General features: G+C 36.0%; 2 protein-coding genes and 1 pseudogene across 4 annotated transcripts in view; all 3 read right to left on the bottom strand.

The window, feature by feature from the left end:
• Positions 1-3,361: 3,361 nt before the first annotated feature.
• On the bottom strand, positions 3,362-24,850 carry LOC18422890 (bromo-adjacent homology (BAH) domain-containing protein). Of its 2 annotated transcripts, XM_020670737.2 has the most exons (8): positions 24,403-24,850; positions 17,976-18,038; positions 9,697-10,455; positions 8,647-8,781; positions 7,185-7,268; positions 6,729-6,788; positions 6,262-6,348; positions 3,362-3,795 (listed from the first exon to the last, which is right to left on the bottom strand). In XM_020670737.2, the coding sequence occupies exons 1-8, from the start codon at positions 24,733-24,735 to the stop codon at positions 3,622-3,624; spliced, it is 1,695 nt and encodes a 564-aa protein (XP_020526396.1). In that variant the 5' UTR covers positions 24,736-24,850; the 3' UTR covers positions 3,362-3,621. The 2 variants fall into 2 exon arrangements, with proteins under 2 accessions (XP_020526396.1, XP_088727539.1); XM_088871413.1 differs by lacking the exon at positions 6,729-6,788.
• LOC18422889 (UvrABC system protein A) overlaps positions 3,362-24,904 on the bottom strand; it is a 28,305-nt gene continuing 6,762 nt past the window's right edge. Inside the window, exons 4-10 of one of the 2 annotated variants that reach the window (XM_088871414.1) lie at positions 24,403-24,755; positions 17,976-18,038; positions 8,647-8,781; positions 7,185-7,268; positions 6,729-6,788; positions 6,262-6,348; positions 3,362-3,795 (exon numbers count right to left, since the gene is read on the bottom strand). The gene's annotated coding sequence lies outside the window, so the exon portion shown is untranslated. The remainder of the gene's footprint in view (positions 3,796-6,261; positions 6,349-6,728; positions 6,789-7,184; positions 7,269-8,646; positions 8,782-17,975; positions 18,039-24,402; positions 24,756-24,904) is intronic. The other variant, XM_020670744.2, reaches the window with a different exon arrangement.
• On the bottom strand, positions 10,883-11,000 carry LOC148781431 (5S ribosomal RNA; annotated as a pseudogene).

Raw genomic sequence — 24,904 nt, 5'->3', positions numbered from 1 at the left:
GCCAAGGCTCATGCCATTCTTGTAAATGATGAGTCAGTAGGGATTTGGGTCCTTTTAAATAGTTCAATGCAATTGTACACATCCGAAAACCATGAAACACAAATATGAAGGAGCAAAAGCGTTTTGGAATGTGAGAGGGAGGGAGAGGATCGCTCAAACCTCGAGTGTGGAGAGAGGTAAGAGTCACGGTGGAGAGACAGAGGGGCTCACGATGAAGAGAGCAAAGAGCTCACAGGACTAGGATAGGGAGGATAGAATATTCGTTAACGTTTAAATAAAAAGAAAAAAGAAAAAAGAAAATAAAATTGGTTTGACAGGGCTGCAGCTCTACCTCACTTCATAACTCATTGAAAATTGTAATTCAAAGAATGGACACGGTTTCTATGAGTCTATGTAGAAATGTGCCACCTCTTAAATATCTATTTTTTATTTTTGAGATGGATTTTTGGACCCAATTTTTAAAAACATGTAATCTCTAACATGAAAATCATGAATATAAAAAGATAATATATATATATATATATATATATATATATTATCAATGTTAACTATTTTATTGGTAAGAGAAGGTTACAAGGGTAAAATTACATCATCGGCAAGTAACAAAGAAGAACCAGTGGTACCAAATTTTGTCAAAGAATCAGCCAGAGAGTTTGCATCACGATAGACATGAACAAAGGAGATCGGAAAGAAATTAAAAAAATCAAGAATCTACAGCCAAGTAGACTTAAGAGCCCACGGTACCCTTGTTCTCTCTTGCACCAACTAATGACATTCAGTGAATCACCTTCAGCGATCAAAGGGGAGCCTAGATCTTTAACAAGAAAAATCTTCAACCCATGCAATAAAGCAAGAAATTCCGCACTGTTAGCTGTGGCATCCCTTGCTAGCTAGACCAGCATAAGAGAAGATAATCCTCCCATTCCAATCTCACACAACCCCACCTAACCTGGCCAATCCTGGATTTCCTAATGAAATTGAGAAAATTAAAAATAATAATTCTATTATGAAAAAATTTGGACCGTTGGTTTAAATTGTTTTTAGATGGACCACCTATTTGTGCATCCCATCTTTAAGATGGATGCTTTATACCTCGGGGACAACAAATGTAGAAATGTAGTCCTTGCTGCATGAAACAATTTTCTTTCGAGTATTGAAAAACGTTCATAAAGATCATTATAGCTTGGACATTATAGTTCTAAAAAAAATTAAAAAATAAGAATTTCAAGCTCTAAAGCTAGCGTGTGTTATAACAAATATCTAAACTACTAATTTCGCTCTAAAAATAAGTGTTCAAAGATCCATAAAATCTAATACTATTTTTTGAGTTTCAAATTTTATTGTCGGTATTAGAAATTGATTCTAGAGCCATCATAAATATTTTTGTTGTCGAAAATGCTTTCCAAGTGAAAATTTGAGGTGAGGGTTTTTCTTATTTTCATAAATCCTAGGCCTTGAAGAAACTTCATCTACAAAACGAAAGGAAAGGATTTGTAACTTTCCGGAAACAAATGGAGAGTGGTGAGATGTCCGCGTCAAGGGCACACAAATGGGTCCCTTAGTTTTCCGTGAAGATGGGGGCATACGTAGGATGTAACTTTTAGGGGTGGCGCATGAAACAATTTTTCTTTTTCTTTTTTTTTTTTTCCCTGTGAAAAAAAAAGACCAACACACTTTTTTTTGTGTGACCTCTTTCTTTTATTAGAAAAATCATTCTTCGTATGAGAAGTAAATTTTTAAGTTTTACCACCTAGGGTTTGTGAGTGGCAAGTCCCATTTTCATACGAAAAGTACAGTTTTTCCTTTTAAAGACCGAGGTATAAAACTCCTAGAGTTTAGCAATGAGTAGGAGAACCACATTGAACAGTACGTCTATCTTCCTAACTTTCATTCAACTGTTAATTTTCATTTGAATTTGGTTGAGTTGGTGGATCGATTTCCATTCTTTTTATTTGTAACTAAGGGAAAAAAAAGGTGGACCTTGTTTTGTGTTTTGAACCCTATCGCCTTCTTTTTCTTTTTTTTTTTTTTTTTTTTTTTAAGATACCGCTGTAGTTTTTAAGTATGGGAAAAGTTTATATAGAGCTGAGGCTCTAAACAATCAAATTTGAGCCTAGCTCAAAAATTTCACTAGATGTTTTAGTGCCCAAAAATCTTCAAATTGATCATCTTGACATCAAGATGTATGCACATGAGAGAAAAATAGATTTCAAGTTTTGGAAATAACGTATTTTGTAACGCATTTTTGGACCGTCAATTTTCGTAAATCTATACTACTTTTTAAGCTTTAAACTTTATCAATAAATATGAAAATATATTTTGAAGCTATCACTAAGATTTCCAATATTGAAACTACATTTATCGACTCTATTTGAAAGTAGGCTCTAATTTGATTGTTTAGAGCCTAAGCTCTATTCAAACTACACTTTTTTAAGTATGTTTGTATATAGCTGAAGCTCTAAACAATCAAAGTAAAGCCCACCTTCAAATAATATTGAGAAATGTGGTTTTAATACCGAAAATATTTGTGATAGCCGTAAAATATATTTTCATTTTTAATTATAAAATTTAAAACTTAAAAAATAGTACAGATCAAACATATCTATGAAAACTTCAAAATTGACTGGCCAAAAATACGTTACAAGAAAAAGTTGAAAACTTGGAAAGATACACTATTTCCAAAACTTGATATCCATTTTTTTTCTTCTCATGTCTATCTTGATTATCAATTTGAGCATCAGAACAACCTTTTCTAGTAAATTTTTTTAGGTGGGCTCTAATTTGAGTGTTAGAGCCTCGACTCCATATAAAGTAATTCCTTTTATGTATGGAAAAAGTTTATATAAAACCTAAGCTCTAAACAATCAAATTAGAGCCTACAAAATTTCACTCGTAGAGGTTATTTTGATGCCTAAATATCCTCAAATCGATTACCTCTACATCAAGATGCATAGATGTGAAAAAAAAAATGGATTTCAAGTTTTGGAAATGTGCATCTTGTAGTGCATTTTTGGATCATCAATTTTTAAGATTTTCAAGTTCTCACATATTGCTCAATCTACACTATTTTTTAAACTTTAAATTTTATAATTAAAATAATATATATATTTTAAAGCTATCTCAAATATTTCTAATATTGAAAACACATTCCTAATTACTATTTGAAAGTGGGCTCCAATTTGATCGTTTAGAGCCTCAGCTCTATACAAACCGCACCCCAGTAAGTATAGATGGGGTTTCTATAAGTCAGCCGCCTTATATGTATACATGCGTCCCCCCTTTAAAATTCATTCTAAAAATGGAATATTTATCTATGTTTTTAGGGATTCAAGAGAGAGAGAGAGTTATGGAGAATGTCCAGTAAGTACAATAGCATCTGTGATTCAAATCATCAAGAAGCTCATATCTAACTGAAAGCAACTTACTAGTCCAGCCAAAGTAGAAAGCAAGCTACAACCACCCAGCTAAAACAAAAAATAAGCTACTGCAAAACCAAAGAAAAAATATAAGACAACCATATTTACATATATCTTCAAGCTACATTGGGTTAGATTGTGGAAATTGAGAAGCTTCAGGCCTAGAAGAAGGGTTTGGTTCCATGGCCTGCTTCAAAGCTCCAGTTTATTTTTCGGACCCACCACGAGGGCTCATCAGCTTCCTCTCGACATCTTCAAACTTGGTCGTGGCCAAAGGGGCAGTGCCCACTGAGGCGGGCTGGTTCGGCTGCTCTATCGTCAACGCAGAGATAGAGTCTCGAGACGAATACCATGAGTGTCCACATCCTTGGCACTCCAACTGCAACAGTAGAAGAAAGGTTTTTGATCATGTGTAATCTTAAACCCTAAACCAAGGACCAAAACACACTGATCATAACTGTTACATCAGCTGCTCCACAGCCCAGTAATGTTAAATGATGGTAACGAGCAGATGCCCGAAAAAACCCACGATAGTATTTAATGGAGTGTTTAAATCTAATGGTCATCATGTACGTGTGAGACTGCCACAACAAATAATAAAAAAAGTTCATGAAATTGGGTCACATCCATTAGAGGCCGGTACGTCTGTTATCACAAAAAAATGCCCATGGCGTGATTTGTTTTAAGTCATTGAATAATTTACTAATAACAAAATATAGGGTCTCTTGGCCTATTTTTGACTGAAAGACCCGACTTGTGGGTACTCTCGGATCCGTCTTCTGTACTCTAACACTCTAAAACAATACAAAAGTTAACTTTACTCAAAAAAAAAAAAGTGTAAAAATTCTATACTCTTGCTACAGTATTTCCTATGAGCTAGAAGCAATTTAAGGCACAACCACTTCAACCTAACATCTAAACTCAAAAAAGGTATTAATAAAAAAATCAAATTTGCTTGGTATTTGCCTGGAAAAACAACTTCCTAAAATTAAACAGAGATCGTCCAATTATAAATAATATTCTAATTCACTTGGTTTAATATTCTAATTATAAAATTTTAAACTAAAAAAATAGTTCAACTCAAGTGGAGGATTTATAAACACATTAAAATCTTAAAAATGGACGGTCCAGATAATGTATTGAAAAATGCACAATTTTTGGGACTCAATTTTTTTTCTTTTCATATTCATACTTCTCAATGTTGAGAAGATCAATCAGAGGGTTTTTCAACAACAAAACAGCCTACTCTGATGGATCTATGGGTGCACCTCAATTCTACATTATAAGGTTGCAACCTTATATAAAGGTTTTCATTTTTAAAAATGTTCATCTTGTGATTTTAAGGTGTATCTCAAAGTTTCAGATTAAAAAAAGGGTGAGGTTTATATAGAGCCTAGGCTATAAACAATCAAATTAAAGCCTACCTTCAAATTGTGTCGAGAAATGTGGTTTTAATATTGGAAATCTTTGTGAGAGCCTTAAAATATATTTTTATATTTATTTATAAAGTTTAAAGCTTCAAAAATAGTGTAGATTGACAGATCTATGAAAACTCAAAAATCTTAAAATTTGACGGTCAAAAAATTATTTCCAAAACTTGAAATCCATTTTTTTCTCATGTCCATGCATCTTGATGTCGAGATGGTCGATTTGAAGATATTTGGGCATCAAAACAACCTCTTCTAGTGAAATTTTTGGGGTAGGCTCAAATTTGATTGTTTAGAGCCTCAGTTCTACATAAACTTTTCCCTTAAAAAAATCATCAAATTATCTCTTTTGCTGGACGAAGTAAGTGCACAGTATGCTCCTGAGATATACGTGATGAAAATAATAATGGCCAGCATGTTTGAAATAGCAGCCAGCATATTGTTATTATATAACTATTTTTAAACATTTAATTATTATCTAAAATTTTTACACAAAGGTGACAAGTCTATGAACATGGCCCTAAACCAAGGTTTTAAAATTTGGCTGAGTTGCATGGAACTTGGCTGAGGTGCTTGGACTCCACATCTTGCCAAGCAAGAGTTCTTAGGAGCAAAAATCGATAATATAAAAATAAAATAAAAACTATACTATTTTACTAAATCAAAGTATTAATATATCATATACACTTTTGATGTTTTTTATGATGATTTGAGTTGTTCTTATCATATGCTATATTTTTCTATTTTCCTCTTTCTGGAGTTTTTTGAATTGTTACCATCTATAAATCAGTTTTTTCCAAATTCCATATTTTATATATATTTTCATCTTTTTCAGACTTTTAATATCGTTTATTGTTTTATTGATTTTTAATTTTTTAAGAAAAATTAATAATTACTTCTTCTTTTTTGAGCCATTTTTTGGGTTGATACAGTACTCCAGTGAATTCACTTGAACTCGCTCAAGTTACTCAGCTTGAGCAGTAAATGAGTCTCGAGTCCGAGCCAAGTAATTGAACCTTGCCCTAAACTGTAGAGGATTCCAAAAAGAAAGGTAGTAAAAGAAAAGAAAACCTTAAACCTCGAAGGAGTCAAAAAAGAGAGAAAAATACTGAAAGGGAAAGTGTACTATGATTGCTCTACCAAAGATAAAAATGCATACCATGATCCAAACGCACATGGTCTGCTTGGGGCCATCACCATCCAATGACACGAGGATCGCAAGAGAAGTAGGAAGCAACCCAAACATGACATATTATAAATGGTGGATTCCCCTTTGATGTACCCCACACCATGTACTAAGTGCATGGTATACTTCCCCAAAGAGAGTTAAGGATGAAATAATAACAGGAATTGAACTCCAATTTATTTACTTTTGTGAGCATTGAAGTACAATTCATGAAAACAAGGCAGAGACAGACCTGGTAGCGGTCTCCATATCCTCCATGGATGATTTCTAACAAGCCCACTCTCTTCTCTGTGCATCTTGAACAGCGAGCATCAGTCATCTGCATCGTAACATTTTTCACCATGGATACTAGGCAGCAATTGCAGATATTCTAGAAGGTAAAATTGGAAGTATAAAGGTCTAATGGACTATATGCTATAGCAGATATTCTAGAAGGTAAAATTATAAGTATATAGGTCTAAGGGATTATATGTTATAGAAAGTCATACTCCATTGGGCTCATAATCATCCGGTGAGAAGGGATGAATGGTAACGGAGACCCACTAGAATAGGGCATGGCCTCAATTTTGGATCCTACCCTGATTCCATTGTCCATTTCACATGATCAGGAAGGCTCCAATGATCTACAGCTTTCATAGTCCATCAGAATGTTGTATTTTCCCTTTTAAATATAGAAAAGCGTAAAATCATAAATTTAACCTGCATGTGCTTTACATCCTGAGGCTCTTGGGGGTTTTTCTCCTCTGCAGTTAGTCCATCCTGAAATGCTCAGAAAATGTAATAAAATGAATATTGTGCTCATTTCCTTTTTTTTGTCTTAGAAAGATGGTAGTTTCATCAAACAAAAATCAGATTAGACAACTGCAACAAGAGCTGTCAAGATGGCACCTTACAGATACAGGGACACAGAAATGACTGGATTACTTCTTTTTCTTTGGTTTTTAGGTGGTTATATTGAGATTATTTCTTTCTAGTTAGAAGGACACTTCATTCCTTTTTCGCAAGGTGAGCCAAGGAGCTAAAAAATCCTAGTTCATATCCACCACAGTTTTCCATCTAATTTGGGCATCCATGGATTCACATGACAAGTTATGAGAGAACATGTATTGAAAAGTGATGACATTTGAAGGAGATGGGAGAAGTAGATTTCCTCACCTTCAATTCAACAGGTGTCATATTCAAAATAACTGATGCCTCCAAGTCCTTATTTAACAACCGTTTTGCCAATATAGGATTATTCTGCAGGAATATACCAGACAATAACCAAAACCAGACAAGCTATCAGAAAGCAGGAAGTCGATACTTTGGAGCACAATCATTACAACATATTAATTCATCATTTAGAAGAAATATGGTCAACCAAAAGTTTTTTTTTTTTTTGATAATGTTAACTTTGTATTAAAGAAACGAAATACAGTGTTCCAGGGAGAGTGCCCACAGACTGGGCCTCTCGGCAAAAAATGTGGTATCCTCAAACAAGAGGTCCTATACAAAAATTGTGTCTTATAACAATGCCCTACACAACGATGTACGAAAAAGCAAAAACAGGGGTTCTAGAAAGATGTGACTCTTAAAGATGGTGAACATTCAAAGAACCCTAATGTAAAAAAAGAGAGTCCCGTTCTTGCAAGCTTGAGTCCTGAGAACTACTAGGTCACCGTGACTTGTGCAATGGCTCCTTCCTTAGCTAGCTGGTCCGCCAAAGAGACATAAGAGACATTTCTGTAAATGATCAAATTTCGTAAACGATCAAGCTAATATCAAATTTTGTTTAATGAATGTCCATAAGAGACATTTCTGTAAATGATCTAGCTCTGGAAAGGAAAGTTAAAATCAACTGGTCTCGCTTGCCAATGCAGGAAACTAGTACACCTTCAGCATGAGGCAATCAATTCCATTCAGGTCTAATATTAGACACTTGGACAAGCAGCAATCTGAACTCTAAACTCTATGTGTCACAATGACTGATAACATCTCTTTAAGACTTTTCATTAGTGTGAATGAGAATATGCATATGTGTGCACGGACGGACGAGGGAGGGAGAGAGGGACCCTAAGGGTTTATTCTGGAAAAACTTGATTTTTGGCCGATCTTTTAGAAAGGATCCCATCATGCTCTGATACCATAGAAGTTTGGAGGTAAATGTAATCATCTTTAAGTAAAGGATACACCAATATCTAAATACAACAACATTCAAACAAGTTACCATGACAATAAAAACATTAAATAACCTAAAATGTGGTTAATTGCTACTGTCGGTTGAAAAGCCCTCACACCAGGATGCAGAGTATTTTCGATTGTTCTCCACAAGTTGGCGAAGCTAGATGCCATCAGCAGATAATAACAAATATAATATTTATCAATGATCACAACGGGTGTGCCAAAGGATGTTCACATCGAGATATCATTGATATTTTTGGACAAGAGGACAGAGTTGTAATACAATCTGAAAGATAATCTTATCAATGCAACAAAGAAAGATAATCTTATCAATGCAACAATCTTTTCATATGGTCCACAAATGTCCACAACAGAATGAATAGATTACCTGTTATATTAACACATGCAACTTAATATATGATAGGAAGCCTTTGAACTCAAAACAATATTCTTTTACCTTGAGATTGAAACTCAGTTGCCGCACTTTTTGGTTATACTTCATAGGGTCCATGCCAAGAGCCTCATATGAAGCCTTCTCAAGAGCAGTTACAGCATTAACAGCAGTGTCTGGCCAACGCATGCTTGCATCTCCCTGGAATAATATGTCTGTTAGCAACATTGGAAATACAAACATAGCAGACCCACTTTCTATTTCTCCTTTTTTCATACGACACAGTTATAGATAACAACGAAAAGAAAAAAATATGAAAAATGCAAAGAATTTAAAAGAACCAGCATATTGATTCAAACTTCAATATCATGTTTCAAGAATATGACTAACCATGAACAATACGCATGAATAAACAAAGCACAAAAAGAAAACAAAAAAGAGGCCCACAGTGTTCTATGCAGAAGAAAAATGGTTTAAGTATGTCCCAAAAACCAACAGACCATTAGTTATGGTGCTGAGATATTCCTAGGGTTCATCCACCAGCCATTCCCACTGATAGATGGTAGGAGATTGATTCTACTCACGTGAACCTTTATCATTGGTTAGTGGGAACAAACAGAGGACGTTGCCTTTGACTTAGGGCTGTTAAGAGGGCTGGGCCCAGGTTCGGTCCAGTTTGGGCCACTTGTTAAGGCTCATGGGCTTGTCAAGGGTTGGGCTTGGAGGGCCCAAAGCATTTTTGGGCAGGGCCAGAAATTTTTGGTGCATCTTTTTCACAAAAAATTTCCTATATTTATGTAAGGCCCCACACAGCCGGGACAGGCCCGATTTTTCAGGTTTGGACCTCGTTATGATGATACGCCAGGGCTCAAGCCGGGCTGGAAACTTAATTTACGGTTGCATCCCAGCTGCACACTAGCCTAACCTACATGGTTTTCGGACTGGGCTCGGGCCTGAGCAAGCCCATTAACAGTCCTTTGAATATTGCAAACAGCAGTCCAGTGGATTATGACAACCTTCCCTTTCTATTATTGAACTCCAAACCAACAACCCAAGTTCCAAGAGAGTTGAATAACTGGAGGACAGAAGGGATAAAAAAGAAGATAACAACCATACTTTCTGATTCTTCTTTTGTGATTCATCCAATGCTTCTCTGCCCTTTTCCTGGTTATCAATATCCATGGCCTCAACCGGCTCTTTCTTCCCTGCACTATCCTCCTGCACAGCTTCTTGAGAAGGAGCGACACCATTTGAATCAAAGACATACTGAATTCCTTGAAGTAGCTTTTCAAGCGCCTTATCCCTGTGAGTATCTCCTGTTAAAGCTGTAAAATCCATCAAGATTGAGTAAAACTCAGAGATCCCATGTGCAGTCCCTGGTGTCTCTGCTTTGTTGAATGGTTCAGACCCATCTTCCCTCGTTGTATTGATAGAAGTCAAGTGTCTCTTCCTCAGTTGCCTCTTTTTCTGCTGTTCTTCTTGTTCGACCGGAGCCTCCTCAATCTCCAAATCTGGAAGTTCACCTAAAGCCTCTCGAGTTTTCTGAACCAGAAGATCAATTTGGTGTTGCTTGTCATCCTCATAATCCTTATCTGTTAATTTCCAGAGTTTCCTTTCGACGGTGTCATAAACTTTTTGGACTATAAAACCAGGATGCTCTGAACGAAGTGGAAGTTTTTTGTTCAGAGGAACAAAATGGACCACACATTTGTGCATCACAGATTCAGCAGGCACCTCATCTTGATGAAAACTATAAAACAGTTCCCTCGTGTCTCGTGCTTGCCAGCTCCCTCCACCTTTCTTTTCTGCTTCCTCAGGTCGATAAAACCATTGCCCACTTATAGCCATGGAACCATCTCTAGATTGGGTTATATCCTGTAAATACAAGGAAATTGTAACTAGAAAGCATGGTGAGGAGAAGAAAAGGGAAGTACATTACAGTCCAATGAACTGAAGAGAACCATAGCCAGTTGGGATCATCACCATCTAATGAAATGATGACTGGTGGTGGGACACTCTTTTCAGCACCAAACATCATTTCATTGGACAATGGGACATGGTTTCCTAGTCCATCTAATTACAGTATACTTTGCCTGTCATAACTTGCAACGAGTCTTAATAAGTGAATAACATTGGAAAAGCAAATTTAAAATGGTAAATTTAAGAACAGATCCTTAAAGTCATCTGAGCTAAATGTAGATCAAGATGTTCCTCTCATACAAAAAGGTGTTTTTGATAGTAATGAAAAAATATATATATATATATAGTATTAAAATTGTTTTTTTTTTTTTAAGAATAAAAAGGGTTGCGACAAAGGACTTCCCAGGAGGTCACCCATCCTAATACTACTCTTGCCCAAGCATGCTTAACTTCAAAGTTCAGATGGCATCCGGTGCATAAGTGCTGGTATGACCACACCCTATAGTATTAAAATAGTTAGAAGGGCCTACTATACATGATTCAAGAAGGAACTTCTAGGAAAGATGTTTCCATGTCTACAGCTGGGCCTGAGCAACTGAGAGAGAGAAAGTAGTCATAATTCTATCATGACGTAAAATTTTAACTTTGGTCAAGCTAGAGCATAATTTCACAACCAAAAGACAAATGGTAGTAATCTCCTGCAAGAAATCATCCACGCATTCCTGCAACCAGCCCAAAAGATTAAGATGGAAATAAAACTAGCAGTTGCATAACACAATATAGAGCCACATCATGTGTTATACGCCTTGAGATGCATCTCATCAGCCCGCATATGTGGGATTTGGTGATGTGCCCCACATGAAGTGCATCAACCACATATGCAAGCACATCGCATAGGGTGCAATGTACCCATATATGTGGCCCATTGCTCATGGGAGGAAAATACCCACGAGAGGGGGCCTTTTTTGTAATTTTATGCCCATAAAAGGGAGAAACAATTTTTACACGTCTAAAGGATTAAAACCAAATTGAAGTAAAAATATTTTCCATGAGAGCAAAGTTCTTGGAAAAGTTTGGGGATCTTTGGGCGATTTGAGATTGTCTTTAAGGTTTTTGGGCGATTCACCAAGTAATTGGGGACTTCAAGGGAAATCTAGAAAGATAAATTCCTTTCAACTATGCATTTGGTATCGAAATTTCGGAAATTGGGAGTTGGGATCAACTTTTTTGTTGGTACTTTCCATTTCTAATAGTTTATTTCTGAACAATGTCTTTGTCTTCTTCAAGTAACATAGCTCCAACATTGAAATATTTGAAAATACTGGTTTTTATACTCTAGGTTAGAAAACTTGTAGAGGGGGTATTTACTGACAAAATGATGCAAGAGAAATTTGGAGAACAGCAAAAGAACATGATTTCTCAGCCAAACACATGCAAAATTTGGAGAAACCCCAAGGTTTCCTCACCACACAAGCTAGGGTTCAAAATCCTGGAGCTTTCATTCTTTCTTTTCTAAAAAACAAAGTCACATGGAATGACCCAAAATGTCCATACAATAATTAAAATGACCCAAAAAGTTCTAACTTAAACACAAAATTTATAATGACAAATTTACCCCTAATAAAACAAGTAATTCCACAAGTACTCTAAAACATCTCTTAAAATCCTAAAAAATATAAAAAATCCTAGAATCCCTAAAAAAAACTTAAAAACCCTAAAAAATAACTTTATAAAATTCCAAAAAAACATCCTTAAAATCTAATAAAAAAATTCAAAAATAAGAGGCATCTTGTCTTGCATCACAAAAGGAACATCGTGTCGGCATTACAGGCAATGTTAGAGCCTATGCCCTCAAGCAACCAATGAGATTTGAAGAGAGGTCGGGGCATACCTGGATAGATTAAAAGGAAAAACAAAAAGAAAAGAAAAGAAAGCAATGAAACAAAGAAAATAGTTGGATGAAATTCAAACATTTGATGATGAAGAAAATGAAGGTGTATATGAATTTGTAGTGCACATACGGTCCTAAGGGAAAGGGTTATAAATATAGCTAGTATGTTGGGGAAAAACCTCTTCCCAAGGAGCCAATGGATACATTTTGCACCCCCTAACCCGAGGTTGGGGTAGAGGATAGGAGGAGGAGAAAAACAAAACAAACCATACTTGAAAATAGATACCATAAATGAGACAGACATAAGGTTTGCAACTATATTCCTTTAAATATTGCGTCTCAATAGCTTCAATGTTATAGGAGGCAATGAGGCAGTTTAACCCTGAGCTCAAACCCCCTTCATTTCATGAGTTTGAAGGATGTAGTGAAAGGCGTGACAAAATTCTGAGTCCTCAATTTCTTCAAAAAAAAAAATCGAGTTCTCAAAGAGAAGGGTGGGAGAAGAATGGGGTGGCCATCATGTGTGATGGATGGTCTGATAGTCATGCATATTAATTTTATGGTAAATTTTCCCTTAGAGGCATTCTTTTATTTATTTTTAATCCAGTGATGCATCAAATTAGTGACATGATACAACTAACATGTGTGGGTTGATGGACGAGATTGTTAGAGTTTGTTAGGGAAGAGCATGTGGTACAAATTGTTACTGACAATGGTGCCACTTATTCTGCAGCAAGATATCTATTGACTTCTCATTGCCTTGATCCCATGGTTGAGGACACGTTAAGAAGACACCCATAGCTAAAGGCACAATTATAAAAGCTAAGTTTGCCATCGGTTTAATCGATAGTCTTACTCTAGTCCAAGCATGATGAGGGAGTTAACAAAGAAGAGAGAGATAGTGAGAGTACAGACCACTAGATTTGCAACGACATTTCTCAACAATCAAAACCAATGCAAGTACACCCTAAGAAGCAATTTCACCGTAGAAAAGTGGATAGGAAGTAAGTGGTCAAGGCATTAAGATCGAAGAAAATCAAAGCAAATTGTGCTTGATACATATTTTTGGCCCAAGTCTACTATGCATTGGATGTTTCTTGCCTTTTGGTGAAAGTGCTTCAATTGGTTGATGATGATGTAAAACCCATCATAAGCTACATATATGAGGAGATGATCAGGGCAAAAGAGGAGATCGAAATGGTTTTGAAGAATGATGAAATCAAATACAAGCCTCTACTTGAGATTGTGGATAGGAGTTCAGCGAACTCCATAGCAAAAATAGGAACATGTTCTAGTAGAAAAAGTTGAATGGCCTTGTCTATATCGAATAAAATGCGTGGCTGAGAGCTTTAATGGGAGGTACCTATACTGTGGATGAACCCGAGGGCACATGAGCTGGCAGTAAATTTACAATAAGAGAGTACGTTCGAGGGTGAGGACCTCATTTCATTGGATGTCAAGTAAGCTATGAGGATTAGAGAAGAACTAAGGCCTAGTACGAAATCACAAAGGAGAGTTGGGTCCACCTCAGTTAGAGAGGAAGATGACTCAAAGGAAACTAAGGAATATTAAGTATATGTGATGTGGGTGACGAGACTAATGATGAAGGCTCTAAAGCCTCAGCTTCAGGCGTGGGACTAGGAGATCCACGTGATGGATCATCATCATCATCATTATCATCTGAGCATTATCCCAACTATTTGAGGTTGGGTATGTGATGGATCATCATATGACTTATTTGATTGAGAGTCAAGACATAGAGGATATTGATTAAATTTTTTACTTTGTATGTCATAAACTTTTGTTCTTTGAGGAGTTTAGACTTTGGATGTCATGTAATATGTGTTTGTGATTGTGAAGAACTTTTGATCTTTGGATGTCATGTCATGACTATTTGGCATTTGGGTTTTATTCATAGAATTTAATGTATGGATGGAATGGATTACTTTATTTTGCAAGTTGATTATATAACATTATTAGAAAATAGAGATAACAAACTTTGTTACTTTTTATCAGGCTATCAAGCGACTTAGATAGCTAATATATTAGACACTTACTAAATTAAAATTCCTATTACCACATAAATCAAACATTTATGTTTTCCTATTCATTTTTATATTTTACTTTTTTTGGCAACTACAACCTATTCATTCTTATGTTTTTTAGGATTTTTTAACTTTTAAAAATTTAGGACGTGATGTTCCCACATCGGGACTGCATAGCGCATTAGACGACCAATGATCGCGTTTGGTCACATCGAGTTTGCGTCCCGCATTTGATAGCACTTGGCCTTACACGATCCAATACAACGGGATAGAAAACAATCAAGCATTTTATCGTATTTCACTTTGGAACTATTAATAGATAAATGATCTCATAAAGCACCATCAAAACAAGGGGTTCAAAGTCAACTTGCCTATTCTAAAGAATATTGGTAACAAAACCTCAGACATATTTCAACTTCGGTGGTCATTTATATAAGCTGGAAAAGAGACATCAACAAATGGCAAGGAAAAAAGGATTGAGATGGCAGGCCCCCCTTGTCATAGGTTCCTAGAATTACAAAAATAAACAGCTACAGGTTCATTTATTAAATATAAGATATAGAAACTAGTAATAGAAATGCAAGCCCTAATCAATTGTTTGCATGCTTGTTAAAACATGTGTAAGTGTAATAAGACCCATACAACATTTTTATGACAAAATACTAATCTATATATTTTGTTTTTCATGAAAAATGAGATTCAAAACAATTTGAAATTCTACATAAATTCTCATAATAAAGAGAGCATTGAAGTGTAAAGATGCAAGGTAATACTTTATAGAGCTTCAACCCAAACAATCGCATGTATTCTCTTGGTAAATTTGCACTTGATGAATGGGCTGTGTTTTGACAGTAGGGAGTATCACCATATGCAGCGGATTCCTACTTCTAAGGACTAAGGTAAAACAAGTTCCACCTAACATAGTCATCATCATCATCTGAGCCTTATCCCAACCATTAGGGGTTGGCTACACGAATCCCTTTCCGCCATTCTATTCCATCAAAGGTCATACCCTCAATCAGACAACAAGTCAACATATCTCTTCTCACTACGTCCATCCATCTATATCCTTTTTCCTCTTATCCTTTTAGAACTTGAACCATATCACCCCTCCTAACTAGTGTTGTTCTAGGCCGACGTTGCACATGGCCGGCCCACATTAGTCTACTTCCACCTAACACAGTAAAAGTGAATATTTATTATACACTAAGCAAGAACGACACTATGTTTCATTTCGGGACAAGTGTCCCTCTTAGTTCCAATTTTATCCTATTGATTTTACTTTCAACCAATTTTGACCTATTGCTCTATGTTTCTCCCATTTTTCTACTTTATCTAATTAATGATGGTAATTAATAGTCTTCTCATATTCTTTTTTTAATAAAAAAAAGCTCTCTCTAGGATCCACAATTATCTCTCTCATCAGGATCCACGATTATGTCTCTCTCATCCATTTTCTTTCTATTTAATGATATTCCTATATTATTTCCCTAGAAGAAAAACTATTTTCTTATTTTGGAACACACATCTTCCTCAAATTAATTAATCTCTCTCTCACACACACACACACACACAAAAGGATCCACCATGTTTAGTTATCTTTTTCCTAAAAAAAAATGTAAATTTAAACTTTTGAAATCCAATTGAAGTATATCCATAAGATAAATTCATATAACTTTATCTTACCTCTTATTATTAGGAAAGTCGTGTATTTATTTCATAAATGATCTCATCCCAATTTTTAAAGATGTTAGGGTACGTGATCCTATGTGGTTCACTCATCTCTTAAATATTTTCCCATTGTGTACGCATGTGAAGAATTTTCCTTCCCCATTTCAAAGCATGCTATGCTATTTGCAACTTTCATCCCAATTGTTCACAGTGATAGGGATGCGACAATTTTACCCATCCTATTTGGAGCACCTATCCAGCATGATCCAATTTGGAATGGGGGAAAATGGGGCTATAAATAGGTACTCTACATCAATTTCCTAGATAGCACATCTCTCTAAATAGTCCTCTCAAGGGTTCAAAGTACCAGGCACCATAAATCTATTTTCTTTTCTTTATGTATACCCCTTTTTACTTTTTATTAGATATTCTTTCTCAACTACCATATTCATCTCTCTCTTTCTCTCCACGTGCTTTCTCTGTCTTTCAAGGGTTAAAGTACAACAATAATATAACCAGCTAATTTATTCCTTTTTTTTATCAATTCTCTTATTTGCTTTTTATTATGAACATCTATGTGATTTGTTTTTTGTCATGTTCATCTCGCTTTCTCTCTCTTTCCTTTTCTTATATTTATCCTCCTTTTTACTTTTTTATTTTTATATGTGTTTTCTTCACTACCACGTTCATCTTTCTCTCTATGTTTTGCATTTTTTTCTTTACATATATGTGATTTATTTATCGTCATGTTCATCTTTCTCTCTCTAACTCTTTTTGTCTAACTAAAAATAAGAGAGTGAGTATTATTATACTATTGTGTTTGGCTTTCCATGTTCTATTTGATAGCAAACAAATTTTTATACATTTCTCTACTGATTAATAATATCTGTAAATAAAATAAATAAATTTTTTTTAAGTCAGTTATATCATGTGCAACGCACAGCATAATATTAGTTGTTATTAAGTGGCATACATATCTAGAATCCATACATTGTATCTAGAAACCCCATAATCCTCACTATCTCTTTCCTTCTTGCACAATGGTGAGAAATAAAATGACTGCAAAAGTTCACATATTTGCACCAATTTTTTTTTATATACAAAAGAAAAGAGCGAACAAAAAATTCTAATTCATTTACATCCTCAACAAAATATGAATCGAACTGAGGGGGCAAGGTAAACCAGAATTGTTTGAATGAAGTGAACATATTATTCCACAAATAAACACTGTTAAGGAAACAATATTAACCAACATATTGCAGAGAAAAACATTCAGTATGAACATGGAAAATTAGAGCAGAGAAAAGGTCTAACAATGAGAATATGTGGGAGCTATTAAGATGCATTCTTCAAACAACATATATCAATGACATGATGGGGGCATAAGAAACAAAGCATTTAAGTATAGAAAAAATTGAATCACCATGTAACTGGGACTATCCTAAATAATAACACCTTCATTAAAACCATTTTCTTGCAACTAGCCAAATGCAAACCCGTAGTTTATTGCCAATTCAAGTCTTAATTTACATTAGCTATACACCCAAATTTAGCACATGCGTATGTCTTGATAGTTGCAACCTCCAGCCATCTTAGTTGATTCAAACTCTCGTTTTATGTTTCAAGATTTTCATATTCCAAGTAATTGCAGAAGTAAACAAAACCAGCACTACTAGCGGAAAAGAAGTGATATTGTAATTACCTAAATAGTTGCACGCAAATGCATTCCTGCTAGTTAGTTTTCAATATTCCAAAATCTAGAAAATCTCAATTAAGCACATTGGACAAGCTTTAGTAAAGGGAAAGTTAAGAAAAAAAAAAAGAAGGCAAGAACTTGGCGCATCCAAAATTGCATAAAGTGCACACACCTTAATTATCGCGACGTAAGGCTTCTGATTTTTCTCTTCAGGTGTAATGAGTACTGGATCCTCCTGTGGACAAACATTAGTGAACAGTAATGAATAAGAAACAACATATTTTCATAAAAGTTGCCTCCCTTAATCCTTGAGATTTGAAAAGCATAAAAAAATGCAAAATTTGATACAAGGTATTGCAAGCATATGCCTGGATTCTGTAAATTTGATTCACATTACATCAGTGATTTAAAAAGCGGATCGCCCAACGCCTGGGCAGCCGCCCAAGCAATCCAAAAGGCCTGGGTGCATCGTGTAGGCCTAGGCGATAAAAAAAGGCAGAAATTCCTAGGCCCCCGCCTAAGCGGGCGCACAGCCCTAGGTGCACGCCCAGGGCCTGCGCCCCACCCAGAGGTGAAAAAGCCACTTGCTGAGGGCATTTTTTGTCATTTTTTTAATATTAAAGGGGTAAAATTGTGGGTTTTAGGTTCATTCGAATCCTAAAACTCATTAGAGCCTATTTTAGAGAGAGAAAAACCCAAAAAAACTAGTATCTGGTGATTTCCATAGGATCGAAGGGTTTCTCAAAGTTACGAGAAATTGATCAAACCATCACCCATTAATATTAGATTTAATTTTGGATGTTTTATAAATCTATTAGAGGGTTTTTTAGAAGATTTTGAGTCCTTAGAACTATAGAGACATCTTTCTCTCTACCGAGCGGCCCAGGTTCTGGGCATCTCCCAAGGCGTTGGGTGGCCTGGACCCCCTCCCAGGCTGCCTAGGACCCGCCTAGCGCTTTTTGAAAGACTGCATTACATTTTAATATTAAAAATAACAAAAGGGAGATTAAACAATTCGCTGCAAGTGTCACTTACTAGTTTGTGGGATTTGGGGAGAAAGGTAGCTTTCTTATTTAAATGGGATTAGTTATAAATAGGGATGAAAACGTGAGTTTCAATTTCTATTCCTGGTATCCTTTAAAGATTTAAAGTATTAAAGCAAACTTCAATAACTACCTTACTAGACAACCCCTCTCCAAGATTTAAATGGGCATAGTCTGGTTGTATAATGGTAAACATGTTTAAGCTCCTCTTTTACAATTTGCTATGAGTCCACTAACATGTCCACAATCTTTACAAGAACTACATTGATCACAACGAAACATTTATTCAAACTAAGTCTAACTGAAATGCATTATTACTTCAAAACATCAAAATCCCCAATGTTCAGCTCCTCTTCGAAACATAATGTGGACACTTCAACATTGACAACTGCATAAAACATTACAAAGTGGCAAAAAAATAACCTTGAGTGACCATCTTCCCACCACAAAAGCAGTGTGGTTTATATAAGGGGTCAACCTCAAGCAATCGAAGTAACACATACCACCAACCTGCTAGAAGATGCAATTCCGGTGCCAAGAACCCCTACGATGGCCTGAAAACCTATTTCTACCCCTAATTATGAAAACTTAACCCCAAATCTTTTACAAATCAAGCAGATCTATAAACCAAGGTTTGAAAAAACGGATTGGCGTCTCGAATCGTCTATCCGAAAAACCTGGTCAGATCGGTGGATCAGCGATCCTGATCAAAGAATCAGCCGGATCAGTAGGATTTGGTCCTAAAAAATTTCAAAAAATCATTATAAATAATATTATTCAAGTTTTCAAAAGAAAAAGGGGAATGCATTATGAATTTTTATTATCTTACAAAAATAAGTGAATATTAAAAAACGGTTTCTTGTTTAAATGCATGTTGTTCACATTTCAATCGTGTTTTTGCCAATTACTCATGAGTCTTTAACCTTAACACCATAGGAAGAAGGCATTGCCCCTATAGATACTTTGTTATCGATAGGGGCAAAAGAGAAAGAAGCATGTCATTACCAGGCATTTCAAACACATCCTTCTTTGCTCTCTCCTTCAAATGTCTCTTTAAAATGCCCACTATATGAGATATCGCAAGCAAAAAGAGTATGTTGCTATAAATAGATCTAATGTGTAATAATCAGTATTGACAAAAATATAGAATTTAGAAGCACGAATTTATAATCATGTTTTAATGAAATTAAAAAAATAAATATATAAACTTATGCTTGCAATGAAGAATAAGAGAAAGACCAACTTGAAAACAGATTCTAAAGTAGGCGTATCAACTAAAGGTGCTCAATGAGCGATTGTTATTTTATTCTTTCAAATATCCCATGAACTTGTGCTATTAACCTGAAGCTTATTAGCCCCAAAATAAAACCGAAAACAAATAATATCCCATAAACTTGTGACTTTACCGAAGTGTATTAGCCCCAAAATACAACCCAAAACAAATAAGTTATAGAGAGGAGGAGGGACGATTATCCCATATCAAAAATTTGAAGCAAGCAATATTGTTATAAATCTTACTCGGTAACTCGTTGGTGTGAGATTGGGCTAGCAGATAAATGAGACGTGTCATGGTGGTACCTCCTAGTACAGGAGGAATACGGGTGCTGACAATAAAAGATGGGGAGTGGCCAGTGTGTCCCCACTTTTCATGGGGAAACATTGGGCTGCCGCCTTTCCCTTTAACAATTTTAAAAGTAGACATTCAGCCATGCAGGAAACAAGGAATCAAGGTGAATCTCAATATATACGAAGATCCAGAACGGGTAGCGTGAAAGCCGATCTGCACTGAGCAAATCCGATCCAAATCAACGTTTTCTCAAACCTTGCTATAAACACTTGAAAATCTTCAAAATAGAACCCAAATAATGTGTTACAAGATGCACTATTAATAGGACTTGACATCCTCTTTGTGTTCCTATCCATACATCTAGAGGTCGAAATGATCAGTTGAAGGTTTTCCAGAATCGGGACAACCTTTCTCAACGGGTTTTTGAGGTGCGTCTTACTTTTCCAGTATAAGGTTGACCTTGTATAAAGTTTTTCCATAAACATATCATTCAAATTACTACAATTTTGCGACTTCACGCATTTGAAATGATAATGTATTGAGCACATGCATCACGTATACTAGCTGGATAGAATACAACTAACTATTAAACACTTGAATCCGTTATCAACAACTATTGAAAAGATGGACTTGCTATAAGTAAAATGTAATAGAAAATAATGGGATGATTTTTCTCAAAATCAACCAACCAAGGAAACCAATTTGGTTTTATGCCATGGAAGTCAACAACAAAGGCTATTTTCCTACTGAGGCAACTGATTGAGAAGTTCAGGGCGAAGGGAAAAGACCTCCACATGGTCTTTATCGATCTAGAGAAAGCTTATGATAGAGTACATCGAGATTTGATTTGGTAGGTGTTGGAAAAGAAAGAAGTGCCTGGAGACTACATCGACATGGTGAGAGTGGTGGGCATATGTGGCCATTAAAGGCCTTACGAGTGCTTGTAATTGAACTTTTGATATTATGGAACATGTGGGAGTATGGTCTTGTGTGGACCATACTAAGCAAATGATGTTTGCTGATACCGGACTGAGCTTGACGAGCTAAGTCAGTCGGTTGGTAAAAAACCCATGTTACCTGGGCATAGAGATTAAACCGATAAGGGTTATAGTGGGTCATCCCTTGATGAAGTCGGAGTATGCCCAGATCAGTGAGCCGAGGGACTGTGTGGCCCTTGTGTGTGATGGAGGACTTCAGAGACGGGGGCCAAAGCCTCATCCGTGAACCATCACACCGCATGCACATATGATAGTCGTTTCGGGAAAGTGAATCACCTTTTAGGGTAAAGCTTGTACATGTGCGAGAGATTACCCCGATGCACCATAGAATTGTAGTGGCATCAGGTCTAGGTGACCTTGGTATATCTCTGACGGAGAACCTGAAATCCACAGACTGGGACTACAATCCCTTGCCCATTGGCTGGCTTTGGTGACCCACTAATGAACCCTTGCGAGACTGTGGGTCATGGGAAACACTGAGTCAGTTTGAGAAAGCAAGTGTAGACCGTAGTCCACAGTAGAAGATGTAGTGCTCCAGTGTTTATTTATTCATTCCTAAACCATATGGATCCATTTCCCATTAAAAGTATTTAATTATATTTGTTTTAATGATATTTGATTTATAGAATTGTTATTTGAATTTTTTAAATATTTGAGTATTTTATTTATGAAATTTGGATTTATAAAAACAGAGATATTGATTTTATATTCATTTAAATATTCAAATGGGATTTTATGAAATTCAAAAAATCATAATTTATTTTTAAAAAAAATTAATATTGCATGGAAGGACCAATAGTACATATGGGCCCACCATGAAAATTTGGTGGGGCCCATGGAAGCCACCATAGGGTAGCATGCCTCACACCATACACTTTCTATTTCCTTGGCTCAAGCCCTATGGCTTGAGGGAAAAGATAATGAGTTTTAAGAAAGTTTTGAATTTAAAGAGGTTTAAATCAAAACAATGGAAAGTGTAAGGAGGCTTGCCTATGAAATTGGCAAGTGTAATATTATTATTGATATTTTCATGTTTAAATTAAATTGATGGGAAAATGGTTTAAGAAATGGGGGATAAAGGTTCTAGCACATTTCATATAATCTTGTTGGCTAATCCATGGAATGAATGGCTCATATTTCTCACCTCACAAGTCACCCAAGATCAATGGTGCATATCCAATCTCACTAAAAGAGGCAAACCATAGAAAACCCTAAGAAACCCTAAACATATTCAAGCACTATATAAAAAGGTGCCATCTCCAATATCTCCTACACCAAAATCTTTGCTCTTTCTCTCCCATAAAGATATAGGGGGCACACCCCAGCAATAGCGTCTCTCTCTCTCCTCTCATAGGGGCACGCCTCACATAGAAGGTCTCTTTCACTCTAGTTTATGATATGGGGGGCACGAGCCACTTGTTGAAGGCTCTCTCTCTCTCTCTCTCTCTCTCTCTCTCTCTCTCTCTCTCGTGTTGGAAAAGGGGCACGCCCCACTTATTTGGATTAATCTCTCTCATCTCCTATCTCTCATATGGCCTAAAGGGTTAATGGTTTAGTTATGAGATGTTATCTCTCTCAACTAGATTATCACGGGGTAAGCCTTAGTTTGAGATTTGATCATTGTGTTATGAGTTCTTATTCTATTGGAGGGTTCAGCCTATTTGCTTTCCCATGTTTGAGATTGAAGGTTGACCATTAATCTCGAGCTATTGGAAAGTAATGACTCGGTGTGGGGTATAATAAACCCGATTGAGGTAATCTCCGGCATTCATTTTCGTGTTTCTTATCATATTTATTTATTGTGCCTTTTTTTTATTCCCAAGCATATTATTGTGGTTTTTTTTGTTGATAAAAGAGAGGTTTTAGTTGCATCAATTTTTAGATCCTAGATTTGTTTATCTTTATTTCTTTTCAAGTCAATTTATTGTAATAGACTACTTGTGAGTGTTCTGAGCCAGAAAAGAAAAACAAAAGAGGAGAAAAAGAAGAAAAGCAAAAGAATATATACACCGGTTAGATCACTTAAGTCCAACTTTTAGAGAGATATGTACGATGGAGTGCTAACTAGTATATGAACAACTAATGGAGAGACGAATGAGTTTTTAGTGATAATAGGTCTACATCAAGGGTCAACATTAAGCCTATATCTCTTTGTCTTAGTTATAGACGATTTAACCAGACACCTACAAGATAAGGTACCGCGGTGTATGTTGTTCACAGATGACATAGTATTGATAAATGAGATTCAAAATGATATCAACATAAAGTTGAAACCTTAGAGGGATGCTCTAAAATCTAAAGGTACTAAAATTAGTCGGACTAAGACAGTGTATAAGGAATGCCAATTTAGTAATAATAAGAGTAGAGACGAGGAAGTTGATACGATCATGAAATCCCAAAAAGACCGCACTTTCGATGTCTTGGATCGATAATCCAGGAAATAGAGAGATTGAAGAAGATGTGAGATATAGAACTAGAGATGGGTCGGTGAAATAGAGGTGTGCAACTGAAATTTTTTGTGATCGCCGCATACGAAGCTGAAGGGCAAGTTTGACAACTATGACATCAGCTTTGCTCTTGGGGTGGAAATTTGGACTATCAACAAATAATATGTCCATATAATGAGTGTAGCAGAGATAGTAGGCCCAAAAGAACATAGTTGAAAGTAGTGAGAAAATATACGGGGACTTAATAGTATGGTCAGCAGAACAAACTAAGACTCATGTAGCCAACCCCAATTAACTGGGAAAAAGCTATCACACATATACAAAAATGGAAAAAACACAATTTAACATAAAAAATTGCAAATAAAAAATTGAATAGCATTTCTTATCAGAACAAATCTGCAATATAAAATGGAAAAAAAGAAAACTAACCCACAAAGAAAAGGATCAAGGAATGGTATTTCTGTTAAGAATCAATGGAGAAAACTAAAACAAACCCCCAAACAACAAATAAAAAACCAATAAGGAACTCATTGGTTTTTCTCACCAGCTCAATGCGATTCCCATCAAGCTCAAACGCACTGTAATGCTTCTTCTCTGTTTTCCCCCTCCCCGATTTTCGTATAACTTCTCCAAGGGGTTTCGCTTCTTCTTCATGAGTTTCACTCGATTCCTGCTCTTCTCTCATTTTCTTTTTTGGGGTTTTTGAATGTTGGCGTTCTGCTTCTTCTTCTTCTGCTCCACGTTCCTCTCTCTCCTCTTCTTCCTCTTCTTCTTTCTCGTCTTCTTCTTCTCTATCTTCTTCCCCATGTTTCCCTCTCACTCTTCCTTCTTCCTCATCGCTGCTCGTTGAGAGCTGCGCCAACCGCCTCTTCCCCATGCTTTCCCCGCCAAAAAAAACTAGAGAGAGAAAGAGGAAGAGAACTCAAAAAATAGTGGACTCTCGAGAGGGGCTAGAGAGAGAAATCTCGCCGTAGAGAGAGAAAATTGCTTGTGAAAAAAGTATCTATTAGAGTCGGTTTTCTATAGAGATGAAAATGGACGAAAGT

This window comes from Amborella trichopoda, chromosome 7 (assembly GCF_054954075.1).
Source record: "Amborella trichopoda isolate Santa Cruz 75 chromosome 7, AtrichopodaSantaCruz75HAP2 v2.0, whole genome shotgun sequence".
Lineage (NCBI taxonomy): Eukaryota > Viridiplantae > Streptophyta > Magnoliopsida > Amborellales > Amborellaceae > Amborella > Amborella trichopoda.
This window is presented reverse-complemented; position numbering and strand designations above follow the sequence as displayed.